This window comes from Heptranchias perlo, chromosome 29 (genome assembly GCF_035084215.1).
Source record: "Heptranchias perlo isolate sHepPer1 chromosome 29, sHepPer1.hap1, whole genome shotgun sequence".
NCBI lineage: Eukaryota > Metazoa > Chordata > Chondrichthyes > Hexanchiformes > Hexanchidae > Heptranchias > Heptranchias perlo.
Window position 1 is genome coordinate 35,891,711 of NC_090353.1, and position 14,368 is coordinate 35,906,078.

Sequence of the window (14,368 nt, forward strand, 5' to 3'; positions counted from 1 at the left end):
CACAACGTCTAAATGTTGAGTGAAGGGAGGACAATCAGAACTTAAAATGTTTGTTGATGGAACTTCCCAGATCGGAAAGTGCATGTAAATTTCAGGTTCCAGGTCAATGACTAAATAAAAGCCAATCAGTTTTACATCTGTAACAAAGCGTTACATCTGAAGTGTGACGGAGGAGAGCTACACTCAATGATTCGAACCATTTAAACGGGTTAATGTCTTTGTGAAGACAGCATTTCATACAACGCATTAGCGCTTTCATCACTAATATCGCCCAATGCGATTTCAAGGCACGTGACTCCTCATTAAATGTATGCTCTAGAAAAACATTGAAACAAAACAGTTGGTTCAAACTGAAAGAGGACTGTTCATTCCTACAGACTTCAGAGGCTGTGTTTATTATAATTAACAACTTGCCGCTTCCAGTGAACTTAACATGCAGGCAATTAGCTCAAACTGCTTCACATTATGAAAGAACAGCAGACAAGGAGCAACGAGGGGGAAAAGTGGAGAGGGTTGGGCAGAAATGGAAGCTCAGAACTTAGAGAATAAACTTTTCCAAGATGGTTCTTTTTGAAATGAAAAAAGAACTGGAACTTATACAGCACCTTTCATGACTTCAGGATGTCCCAAAGCGTTTTACAGTCAATTAAGTACTTTTTGAAGTGCAGTCACTGTTGTAATGTAGGAAATGCGGCAGCCAATTTGCACACAGCAAGATCCCACAAACAGCAATGAGATAAATGACCAAGTAATCTGTTTTAGTAATGCTGACACGAGGATTACTATATAAAAAAAAAATCACGTTGTAAACACTGTCAGATCTGTCGTGTCATTGCTTGCGATGAGTCGGAGGATACGGTAGAGGTTTGTGAGCGGTGGTTAACTAAGTAGTGGTGAGCCAATGAAAAAACACTTCACCTTTATCCACCAATACTGATTGGCTGAATTGTACCAGGTGCCAATCGTGTAACACTTCACCACAGTCCTGGGATTTTTGGACCAATCAGCAGATAGTGGAGAGGAGTTAATGATTGTTATGAGCAGCACTACATGCAAAACCTGAGCAGATAGGGTTAGGTGAAAATGCCAACATGTGCCAACAGGATGTGGTGGCAAAACAGTTGCTTGGTTCAATTATTAATGAAGGCAGGTTGCAGTGTAAAGACCAGGTTAGGAAGATTGCTATCACACTGCAGAAGGACCACATTCCTTCTCAGAACAGTCTGTCCATAATAGATCATTAAAAAGGTTCAACTCACTACAGCACAGGTCAGAATACTTAACACACAAATGTGTGGATGGTAGTCATGATGTGGAGATGCCGGTGATGGACTGGGGTTGACAATTGTAAACAATTTTACAACACCAAGTTATAGTCCAGCAATTTTATTTTAAATTCACAAGCTTTCGGAGATTTTCTCCTTCCTCAGGCAAATGTTTTTGCCTGAGGAAGGAGAAAATCTCCGAAAGCTTGTGAATTTAAAATAAAATTGCTGGACTATAACTTGGTGTTGTAAAATTGTTTACAAAACACAAATGTGTGGGAGGGAGGGGTTAGTCAGAGTATCTCAAGAATAGCACAACAATGTCAATATACTCATCCTACAAACTAAGGTACAATGAATCAGCTGCCCCTGATGATCAGGGGTTAAATGCACACAATCAAACTGGGTGATACAGAGCAGATGCCACTCAGACAGTGTGGTTGCTGGTAGTGCTAAAATTGGCTTTAGTATCGATAAGGAAGGGTTAAAAATAAAAACAGGGTTTCCACTAAAACAACCTCAACAGACAGGTGGTTAAAAAGCTTGTTGGCACTCTGTGTGGATCACACACTTGATACTAAAGGGCAGACAGTGGCCACGGACCCATACACTGACACCAGACAGTGCCCTTGGACCCCTACCCCAGCACCAGACAGTGCCCTTGGACCCCTACCCCAGCACCAGACAGCGCCCACAGACCCATACCCCGGCACCAGACAGTGCCCACAGACCCATACCCCGGCACCAGACAGCGCCCACAGACCCATACCCCAGCACCAGACAGTGCCCACAGACCCATACCCCAGCACCAGACAGCGCCCACGGACCCATACTCCAGCACCAGACAGTGCCCATGGACCCCTACCCCGACTCCAGACAGCACCCATGGACCCCTACCCCAGCACCAGACAGCACCCACGGACCCATACCCCAGCACCAGACAGCGCCCTCGGACCCCTACCCCAGCACCAGACAGTGCCCTCGGACCCATACCCCAGCACCAGACAGCGCCCACGGACCCATACTCCAGCACCAGACAGTGCCCATGGACCCCTACCCCGACTCCAGACAGCACACATGGACCCCTACCCCAGCACCAGGCAGCGCCCACGGACCCATACCCCAGCACCAGACAGTGCCCACAGACCCATACCCCGGCATCAGACAGCGCCCACGGACCCATACTCCAGCACCAGACAGTGCCCACAGACCCATACCCCGGCACCAGACAGCGCCCACGGACCCATACCCCGGCACCAGACAGCGCCCACGGACCCATACCCCGGCACCAGACAGCGCCCACGGACCCATACCCCGGCACCAGACAGTGCCCACAGACCCATACCCCGGCACCAGACAGCGCCCACGGACCCATACCCCGGCACCAGACAGCGCCCACGGACCCATACCCCGGCACCAGACAGTGCCCACAGACCCATACCCCGGCACCAGACAGTGCCCACGGACCCATACCCCGGCACCAGACAGTGCCCACGGACCCATACTCCAGCACCAGACAGTGCCCACAGACCCATGCCCCGGCACCAGACAGTGCCCACAGACCCATGCCCCGGCACCAGACAGTGCCCACAGACCCATGCCCCGGCACTATCCCCCATCACTAAAAACAGATTATCTGGTCATTATCACATTGCTGTTTATGGGATCTTGCTGTGCACAAATTGGCTGCCGCGTTTGCTACATTACCACAGTGACTACACTTCAAAAAATACTTCATTGGCTGTAAAGCGCTTTGGGACGTCCTGAGGTTGTGAAAGGTGATATATATAAATGCAAGTTCTTTCTTTGTCTCCTTCCTGTCTCGACCTGGCCGTTGCTTTAACCAAATGAGTGGGGACATTCCAGGCCACGATCGTTTCCCCACAGCAACTGTCAACACCGCTCTGGGTTACCCGACAGGAAGCAGTGTGGGTGGACGCTGTGTCTAGTGTGGGGCAGGGCGACTTTCCCCACACTGGGAATCTCGCCTCCCTGCCAGCGACGACACCCTAAATCTCGGACTGTCCTCTCTTCCAGCTGAAAGAGGGCAGCAGGAACAACAAAAAAAAACTTCATATATTTCTCTCTCTCTATCTCTCTCTAATATTTAAAATAAATGTGAATATTTTGCTTGGGGCTCATGACGTTGCAGGGCTATGGGGGAAAGGGCAGGGGAATAGAATTAATTGGATAGCTCTTTCACAGAGCCGGCACAGGCACGATGGGCCGAATGGCCTCCTCTGTGCTGTGATTATTCTATGATCACAACAGGCACAGTGACATCACTAGGTCACTGCTCAAAATGACACAGCCAGTCTGCATGTGTAGAGAAAGTTGGGACCTCACAATCCAGAAAGTTTACATGGGAACAAAACAAAGGCTTTTGCTGGAACTTCAGGTAACATTGTATCCACAGAATCAATTAAAAAAAGGAACTTTGTAACTAAGTTACTCATTAAGTATTTATTCGAAACACATGAAACATGTATTTGGTTACATTCACTAGTTACTGTTTTACTTTATCGCACTTTTACCTCCTCCCTATCCCCCAATGAATATTTTTTTAAATTACGTTGTAAAGATTAGATACAAATGAGATAAGTAGCAGCACTGAGGAAAAGAATACTTTCAATTTCAAGCACCCACTCCCAGGTCAGGTACAGCACAGGTTAATAGAGCTCCCTCCGCACTGTCCCGATATGTTTCAGCCCCAACCGCAAGAGCGTGCCAACCGAAGCCCAGGGTGACATTGCTCCAACTCCCCACACCAGCCATTGTTAGGTCTGGTCTGAGTGACATCGTCAACAAGTGCTGTATTAGGGGCAGATGGGGTTTTTCTCTCTCCAAGTGCCAGCTCATACTGGAGTCCAGCTCCACAGGCTCACTCCATTCTTCACATGCCAGTCGAGACACTGAGTGCCAACAGGCTACCCAAGTGGGAAGGCATCAACAGTTGAGCCAAACCCTGTCCCCACCTGACGTCCACACAGGCACACGTTCTGGGAGCTGGACAGCGACCAGGAGCAGCAACCCTGGCTGATTTCTCTCTGCCTAGTTCATGGGTTTGGAGCCTAATTTATAGCACCTACCGGCCATCACAGCTGAGACCAGCTGTATTACTCTGGGCGGTGCATGTACTCACTGAGCCATTGGGTGCTGCCCCTTCGGGGCCTGTGTAGATCATGTGCTGTAAGTGGCTGGTGTGCAGCGCCCTCACTTTCTCTGGCCATGAAGTCACTTTATATCAGATTGGAGGAGATAGGCGTCAGCCTTGGCTCAGTGGGCAGCACTCTTGCCTCAGACAGAAGGTCATGGATTCAAGCCCCACTCCAGAGACTTGAGCACATAATCCAGTACAGTACTGAGGGAGTGCTGCACCGTTGAAGGTGCCATCTTTCAGATGAGATGTTAAACTGAGGCCCCGTCTGTCCTCTCAGGTAGACGTAAAAGATCCCATGGCACTATTTCAACGAACAGCAGGGGAGTTCTCCCCAGTGTCCTGGCCAATATTAATCCCTCAACCAACACCTAAAATCAGATTATCTGGTCATTATCACATTGCTGTTTGTGGGATCCTGCTGTGCTCAAATTGGCTACCGCCTTTCCTACATTACAACAGTAATCACATCAAAGTACTTTATTAGCTGTAAAATGCTTTGAAACATCCCAAGATAGTGAAAGGCACTATATAAATGCACGTCTTTCTTTCTTATCAGTGTTAGCAGGCTGTGCAACAAAGGCAATGCCACCTAACAACCTTTGTCCCCCCCAAAATTCCAACAGTCACTGGGAAAGTAGGTATTGGGAGGGCCACTAATAGAAGTCACATTATAAATATATTGTGATTGCATCTCCCTTTCATGTCACTTGATTGCCTCCTTTCCGCTGTCTACCCCATTGCTCTCTCCTCACCCTAAAATGGTACAGAACTGTGTAAAATCAAGCAAAACAAAAAGTTGAAACCAGTACACTGCAAACATCAGACAGTCTCAAAAGTTGAGAGTTTTGGTGAAAGTATTTAACTTGAAAATCCCTGCCAATATGCACAGATAACTTATTAAAAAATAATTCTTGAAGCCACTCAAAGAATGTGATCCCCAAGTTTAAAGTTAGTATAAAACAGTAATCTCTGCTTTGTCTTAGGCTGTCTGATCCCCCCCCCCACGACCCCCATTTTACATCCAAACTATCTGCAGTCAGGCAAGTCGTCACAACACTCCAAGGGTCGCAGACGCTCAACAATCCCAAGCCTTTCATACCTCGTCTCCTCTCCCTAATTTTACTGTCTGGCCCCCGTCTGCCCAACTCCCTTGTCCCTTTCTTTGTCTGGTAGAGCTCTGTATTACATGCAGCACAGCAGAGTTACCACAATGGCTCCCCTACTGTGCCCAATACAGGAAAAGAAGCCTACAACAGTCTCCTCTCTGACTTGCCTCATAGTTCTTTTTACTATCTGACACTATCTGGGTCCCTTTCAGATTAGTCCAGCTTTCCTTTCTTGCAGAAATCTATAACAGATTAACAGCAATGATCTTTTAGAACAGTGTATCACTTCCAAACTTTGCTATTGTTGATAAAATTGGTCCATATTTATTTTGTAACTTAACTATTTTCTCTAACTTTTTTTATTGAAATTTACCAACAGGTGTTTAAATTTCAACATCAAACTAGTAGAGTTTAAAAAGAGTTGTACTTGATTAAAACTTTGATCAGTCAGCAATATTTCAAAAACTTTCTTAAGTTCACAAAAACACAAAAAAAATAAAGACAATCCACAGTCTCTTACAACAGACCAACAAGTACACAAAAGAGGGGGGGGGGATTTTAGGTTTCCCTCCCCCTCAGTAAAGTTGCTACAATGTAACCCACAGCAGCTGGAGTTCCCTCAGGCTGACACTGAGAGGCGGTCGGTGCCTCCAAGGTGTATCCAGTAGCAAGTTACTGTAACAAAGTGCAGCGGATACAATGTAACAAACAGTCCCAGTCCCCCTCCATTTACCTGTGACCACCACTGTCCTGTTGCTGCTCCTCTCCATCTCCCCCAACTGAGTGCAGCTCCCCTCTCGGCCCTGTGTGCAGCCTCTTTCCTCCTCTCCCCTTTCCCCTTCTCTCTCCCTCCTCTGCCCCACTCTCACTCCCACTCTCTTCCTCTTCCTCCTCTCCCAGAGACTCAATCACTCACTCGCCAACTGAACCGACCCACCTTGGCGTCATCCCGTCACGCACGCGTCCTACGTCGTCACGCAGGCCTGGAGACGCCGTGCGTGTTACGTCAGGTAGCCCCGCCCCCTCTCTTGATTTGCGCGGGAAGCCCGGGGCCGCACGTGCTGCCGCCTGACCCCGGAATTTTGGCCGAGGTCACCCCGAATCTAGCAACACACTGGGCATTTGTCCCATGGTCTCACAAGCCTCCGTCTGCACGGAACGGATCGGTATTATTAAAGGACGAGCTTGCATTTCCAGAGCGCCCTTAAGACCTCAGGATGTGCCAATGAAATGCTGTGGAAGAGTCGTCGCTGTTGCGTTGCAGGAAAATGGGGCAGAGAGTTTCTGCACAGCAAGATCCCACAAACAGCAATAAGGTAGATCAGCCGATAAGCAGTTTTAGCAATGTTGGTTGAGGGATGAATATTGGCTCAGGACACCGGGGAGAACTCCCCTGCTCTTCTTTGAATAGTGGCCGCGGGATCTTCTACGTCCACCTGAGAGTAACATTTCATCCGTAAGACGGCATCTCCGACAGTGCAGCACTCCGTCAGTACTGGCACTGGGAGTGATAGCCTAGATTTTGTGCCCAAGCCTCTGGGGTGGGGCCAGAGCCAGATTAAGAATTATTGGGACCCTGGGCACCAAGAACATTCGGGACCCCTGGGCACAGGCCCGGTAGCTCCATGTGTTAATTTACTCCCGAGTGGGTCTTGATTGTAAAATTCTCATCCTCGTTTTCAAATCCCTCCATGGCCTCGCCCCTCCCTATCTCTGTAACCTCCTCCAGCCCTACAACCCTTCGAGATCTCTGCGCTCCTCCAATTCTGGCCTCTTGCGCATCCCCGATTTTAATCGCTCCACCATTGGTGGCCGTGCCTTCAGCTGCTGAGATCCTAAGCTCTGGAATTCCCTCCCTAAACCTCGCTGCCTCCCTCTCCTCCTTTAAGACACACCTTAAAACCTACCTCTTTGACCAAGCTTTTGGTCACCTGTCCCTAATATCTCCTTATGTGGCTCGTTGTCAAATTTTGTTTGATAATCGCTCCTGTGAAGCGCCTTGGGACATTTTACGACGTTAAAGGCGCTATATAAATGCAAGTTGTTGTTGTTTAAATGCAAGTTGTTGTTGTTGAATCCACGCCCTTCCAATTCAGAAGCAAGAGTTCAACTGAGCCACTGCTGACATTACCCTTGGATTAAAATACCTTGTATAGATTTTTAATGAAGCCTTGATTTAGATGTAACATTGTCACGCCTCTTAGGAGGAACACAAAGTGAGTCAAATGCAATCAATTGTTTTGCGGTGCAGTCGCTGATGCTGAGTATAGAAACGCAGCAGCCATTCTGTGCTCAGCAAGATCCCACAAACAGCAATCAGATGAACGGCCAGCTAATCTGGTTTTAGGGGGTGTTGGTTGATGGAGGAATGTTGCGGAGGACACCGGGAGAACTCGCCAAGATTTAGGTGAGATTCATCACGTTCCCTTCACCCACCCGAGCCTCATCGGTGGAACTTCAGGGACGTGAAGCCGAACAAAAAAAAGGACAGGAAAAAATATACAACGGAAAAGGCAAGTTAACGGTCGGGCTGTAATCCTTTGTCAGATCACTCGTTAACTTTGTCACTCTGTCCTGCTGCAGTTCGCACCCAAAACCTGGATATTGTTTCTCTTTCAGATGCTGCCTGAGCTGCTGTGGATTGCCTGCATTTCCCAGTCCTTCCATTTCCTTATCCACAGGCTGATTTTCACATTTTATTTTTATTTTTCAATTTGAGCAATTTTTTTCCAGTATGGCAATGTGGGGCTTTTTTAATGACCACAGAAAAGTTAAAATTTTTTGGGGGTAAATATTTCTGTTCAGTGAAGTCATGAATTTTCTCATTTTGGATACTGATTGTCTCCGTCCAGCTGCTTAGGAATGGAACATTTCATTTTAGATAGAAGGTGTTGGTATCAAACACTCCCAGGGCAGGAGCAGCACAGGTTAGATACAGAGTAAAGCTCCTTCTACACTGTCCCATCAAACACTCCCAGGGCAGGTACAGCACGGGTTAGATACAGAGTAAAGTTCCCTCTACACTGTCCACTGTTCTCGGAGGATAGTGTAGAGGGAGCATTACTCTGTAGGGCTGGAGGAGGATACAGCGATAGGGAAAGGCGAGGTCATGGAGGGATTTGAACATGAGGATGCGAATTTTAAAATTGAGGCGTTCCCTGACCGGGAGCCAATGTAGGTCAATCAGTACAGGGGGTGATGGGTGAACAGGACTTGGTGCGAGTTAGGATACGGGCAGCAGAGTTCTGGATGAGCTTAAGTTTCTGGAGGGTGGAAGGTGGGAGACCGGCCAGGAGAGCATTGGAATAGTCGAGTCTAGAGGTAACAAAAGCATGGACGACAACCACACTGCTGGCCAGTGACCCCGTTTTCCTGGAGTTTATGCCTATCTTCTGACAAAGTTACCCTTAAGATTGGGAGACCTGTTGCCCCCCCGACCCCGTGGAAATTCTACCCCAATACCTTTCCCCCAAAAATACATTTTGAGAGTTCGGATGGTGCACCAAAGAGAGAGAAGGCTGAGCAATCTAAAGTTACAATCCAAGAAACTGTAATAAGATGACTTTCTAAAAAGAGTTAATTAACCCCTTAAGGACTGATTTTAGTTTTGCATCAATGCATAGAATTACATAGAAATTACAGCACAGAAACAGGCCATTTGGCCCAACTGGTCCATGCTGGTGTTTATGCTCCACACGAGCCTCCTCCCTCCCTACTTCATCTCATCCTATCAACATATCCTTCTATTCCTTTCTCCCTCATGTGTTTATCCAGCTTCCCCTTAAATGCATCTACACTATTCGCCTCAACCACTCCTTGTGGTAGCAAGTTCCACATTCTCACCACTCTCTGGGTAAAGATGTAAAGTGGTGCCCTATTTAGTATTTGCCGACTATCTCATTGTTTCTGTGTATTATTTTATTTGACAAGTAGTTTTGTGTGTAAAATATGATCTAACAATGTGATCATTTACATTGTTTGGACAGGCAGGAAATATGTTGAGCATTTAGGAACATAGGAACAGGAGGAGGCCATTCAGCCCCTCGAGCCTGTTCCGCCATTCGGTGAGATCATGGCCGATCTGTATCCTAACTCCATTTACCCACCTTGGCTCCATATCCCTTAATACCCTTTGCTAACAAAAATCTATCGATCTCGGACTTAAAATTATTAATTGAGCTAGCATCTAGTGCTTTTTGTGGGAGGATGTTCCACACTTGTACCACCCTTTGCGGGAAGAAGTGTTTCTTAACTTCTCTCCTGAACGGCCTGGCTCTGATTTTAAGGTTGTGTCCCCCTGTCCTAGACTCCCCCGGCAACAGAAAAGGCCTCTCTCTATCTACCCTATCAACTTTCAAAATCTTAAAATCCTCAATCAAATCTCCCCTTAACCCTCCATATTCCAGGGAATACAAGCCTTGTTTATGTAATCTCTCCTCATAATTTAACCCTTGGAGCCCTGGTACATTCTGGTGAATCTGCGCTGCAATCCTTCCAAGGCCAATATGTCCTTTCTAAGGTGCAGTGCTCAGAACTGCACACAGTACACAGTTTCCTACATTACAACAGTGACTACACGTCAAAAATACTTCATTGGCTGTCAAGCGCTTTGGGGACATCCTGAGGCCGTGAAAGGAGTGATAGAAATGCAAGTTCTTGCTTTGTTTCTACGCAACATGTTGTCCAGCAAGAAACTAGCCCTGAGCTCAAGGGCTGCTTCAATAATTTTTTGTCGTGTGATTCACGAGAAAACGTGTTGGGAAAAAGCTCAAACATCTAAGAAACTCCTTGGTCTGATCGCTGCGTTACAGTTCAGATTGTCTATTGACACCACTGTGTCAGCCAATGAGTTGGAGTCGGGGCAGGACTATTTTAAAGCAAACAAAGTCTATTTACTCAGCCAACAGAATCTATTTAAACAGTGCACTACAGCAAACAACCTACAGAGTCTATTTAAAAAGAGTCTCTACAAACTACAGCAAACAAAACTCATGACCGGAACTACAGCAACGTCTCCCAATAAAAGCAGGATTATTTCTCCAGCAAAATGCAGGGAGTGGAGGATAGTTACATAATGCAAATTGTGTACGTAAAATCAATCCCAGTCACTTACCGCAGTGCGGTCTCCAGGCGTGATTGACAGGGGAATTACCCAATCATCTCCATTCTGGACGGAAATAGTGCTGCTATTATATGCAGCCTTCCTAGATTTGCGGCTCAAACCCAGTCACCGGGGGGATCCATTGTCACAATATGATGAGGGACTTTTAGCTTCTATATCATATTAGCAACATTTCTTGTTTGACATTAAAATAGGTTTGCTGGTACTGTATAACCAATGAAAAAATGCAAGCTGTGGAGTCAATTCTAACCGCGTCAGGCAGGTGGAGGGTGATGCAATGATGGAGTGTGTCAGTATTTACAGGGGGTCCCCGGGAGTGTGTCAGTATTTACAGGGGGTCCCCGGGAGTGTGTCAGTATTTACAGGGGGTTCCCGGGAATGTGTCAGTATTTGCACGGAGTCCCCGGGAATGTGTCAGTATTTACAGGGGGTTCCCGGGAATGTGTCAGTATTTGCACGGAGTCCCCGGGAATGTGTCAGTATTTACAGGGGGTCCCCGGGAATGTGTCAGTATTTACAGGGGGTTCCGGGGAATGTGTCAGTATTTACAGGGGGTCCCCGGGAGTGTGTCAGTATTTACAGGGGGTTCCGGGGAATGTGTCAGTATTTACAGGGGGTCCCCGGGAATGTGTCAGTATTTACAGGGGGTCCCCGGGAATGTGTCAGTATTTACAGGGGGTTCCGGGGAATGTGTCAGTATTTACAGGGGGTTCCCGGGAATGTGTCAGCATTTACAGGGGGTTCCCGGGAATGTGTCAGTGTTTACAGGAGGTCCCCGGGAGTGTGTCAGTATTTACAGGGGGTTCCCGGGAATGTGTCAGTATTTACAGGGGGTTCCCGGGAATGTGTCAGTATTTACAGGGGGTTCCCGGGAATGTGTCAGTATTTACAGGGGGTTCCGGGGAATGTGTCAGTATTTACAGGGGGTTCCCGGGAATGTGTCAGCATTTACAGGGGGTTCCCGGGAATGTGTCAGTGTTTACAGGAGGTCCCCGGGAGTGTGTCAGTATTTACAGGGGGTTCCCGGGAATGTGTCAGTATTTACAGGGGGTTCCCGGGAATGTGTCGGCATTTACAGGGGGTTCCCGGGAATGTGTCGGCATTTACAGGGGGTTCCCGGGAATGTGTCAGCATTTACAGGGGGTTCCCGGGAATGTGTCAGTATTTACAGGGGGTTCCCGGGAATGTGTCAGTATTTACAGGGGGTTCCCGGGAATGTGTCAGTATTTACAGGGGGTTCCCGGGAATGTGTCAGTATTTACAGGGGGTTCCCGGGAATGTGTCAGTATTTACAGGGGGTTCCCGGGAATGTGTCAGCATTGACAGGGGGTTCCCGGGAATGTGTCAGTATTTACAGGGGGTTCCCGGGAATGTGTCAGTATTTACAGGAGGTCCCCGGGAATGTGTCAGTATTTACAGGGGGTTCCCGGGAATGTGTCAGTATTTACAGGGGATTCCCGGGAATGTGTCAGTATTTACAGGGGGTTCCCGGGAATGTGTCAGTGTTTACAGGAGGTCCCCGGGAATGTGTCAGTATTTACAGGGGGTTCCCGGGAATGTGTCAGTATTTACAGGGGGTTCCCGGGAATGTGTCAGTATTTACAGGGGGTCCCTGGGAATGTGTCAGTATTTACAGGGGGTCCCCGGGAATGTGTCAGTATTTACAGGGGGTCCCCGGGAATGTGTCAGTATTTACAGGGGGTCCCCGGGAATGTGTCAGTATTTACAGATGTTCCACCACATTGAAACGATTGGGGGGAGAATGGGAAAGTCCATGCAGATGGTACATGTGCACCCTCTAGTGGCCTTCTACGGGATAACATTGGCAGAGCGCCAAGAACAAGGAAAAAACCTTTAAAAAAAATGGGAATAAAACTTTAAAGTATAGGAAGTTACTGTTTGTGCATCACTGGCAGCATAACTCAGCGTTGCTTCAGGTGCTGCACGAAAACTAAGCTGGCTCATGAGCCCGTGATTTTGCTGATTCAGTGGCCTTCGATACTGCAGGTATAGAGAGGGCATTGAATGGAGCAGCGACACCTTATATCAGGTGCCCAACTGGTTACTCAGCATGTTGTTGCAGTACCGTGGAGTGTGGGGAGAGAAATGCTTTCTTTATTTTTAAACGGGCAGACACCGTTAGCATTGCTGCAAGGAGTCAAGGAAATAAAGGAGGGAATAGATTGCTCCCTCCACCCAGGAGGGCCTGGTGTAGCAGGCAGGAAGGGGCCAGCAGATCCGGTCAACACTGACACTTGAACCTGGCAGATTGTGAGGAACAACATGATGGATCTCAAGAAATATATCATAGAATTGCAGAAAATTTACATAGAATTTACAGCACAGAAACAGGCCATTCGGCCCAACGGGTCCATGCCGGTGTTTATGCTCCACTCGAACCTCCTCCCTCCCTACTTCATCTCACCCTATCAGCATATCTTTCTATTCCTTTCTCCCTCATGTGTTTATCGAGCTTCCCCTTAAATGCATCTACGCTATTCGCCTCAATTACTCCATGTGGCAGTGAGTTCCACATTCTCACCACTCTCTGGGTAAAGAAGTTTCTCCTGAATTCCCTATTGGATTTATTAGTGACTATCTTATATTTATGACCCCCTAGTTCCAGTGTCCCCCACAAGTGGAAACGTCTTCTCTACGTCTACCCTATCAAACCCTTTCATAATCTTAAAGACCTCTATCAAGTCACCCCTCAGCCTTCTCTTTTCTAAAGAAAAGAGCCCCAGCCTGTACAGCCTTTCCTATAGTTATAACCTATGATATCATCCTTGTAAATTTTTTTTGCACCTTCTCCAAGCCTCTATATCCTTTTTTTATAATATGAAGAGCAGAACTGTACACAGACACATTCCCTGGGACCCTGTGTAAATACTGTCACACTCCTGGGGACCCCTGTACACAGTTCGAACCAAGATTCGATACAAATTTAAGATAACTTCTCTGCTTTTCAATTCTATCCCTCTAGAAATGAACCTCAGTGAATTGTTTTCGTTTTGTTATGGCCTTATTAACCCGTGTTGTTACTTTTAGTGATTTGTGTGTCTGTACCCCCTAGATCCCTCTGCTCCTCTACCCCATTTAAATGCTTTTTTTCCAAGGATTATGTGGACTCTTTATTTTTCCTATCAAAATGCACCACCTCACACTTACCTATATTAAAATTAATTTACTAGTATGTTACGGTAAGCACGTGACATGCACTCGGCTGAAAAGGATGTGCAAGAAAGTTAGCCTGCCTCATATGTCCTGCCCGAGCAAGATCATCTAAATGGGTGACTTGTACCAGAAAAGTCCTGGTAGGAGTGTGGAGGAGTTCAGTCCCTCGATCTGCACAGTCTGGCTTGGCAAGTCCTTTGGCATCTGCAGGACACCTCTGGGGGAGGGGCATCGCTCACTATTGCTCACACTCCTGGTACTACTCGCCTTGCGGCTAAATGTTAACGGTGCACCTTTTGACAGCATCACCACATGAGGAGAATGGCCAGATAACCTGGAACCAGGGATTCACAGACCTCTTAACTTCCCATTGGCCTGCTCTCAGACACATCAAACCAGCAGAGGCATTGGCTTATGGTAAGAAGGAAGAAGTTGCATTTATATAGCGCCTTTCACAACCTCAGGACGTCCCAAAGCGCTTCGCAGCCAATGAAGTGCTTTTGAAGTGTAGTCACTGTTGTAATTTAGGAAATGCGGCAGC

The 14,368-nt window shown here is 47.3% G+C and overlaps 1 protein-coding gene across 4 annotated transcripts in view; it reads right to left on the reverse strand.

The window, feature by feature from the left end:
* The window catches only part of pgpep1 (pyroglutamyl-peptidase I), a 39,235-nt gene extending 32,730 nt beyond the window's left edge, over nucleotides 1-6,505 (reverse strand). For 2 of the 4 annotated variants that reach the window (XM_067968525.1, XM_067968529.1), the window contains exon 1: nucleotides 6,265-6,371. Coding sequence is in view for 1 of the 4 variants with exons in the window: in XM_067968530.1 (XP_067824631.1) it covers nucleotides 6,265-6,301 (37 nt within the window). In the remaining 3 variants the exon portion in view is untranslated. Of the gene's footprint in view, nucleotides 1-6,264; nucleotides 6,394-6,468 lie in introns of those variants that run through there. The other 2 variants (XM_067968526.1, XM_067968530.1) reach the window with 2 other exon arrangements.
* Nucleotides 6,506-14,368: the final 7,863 nt, after the last annotated feature.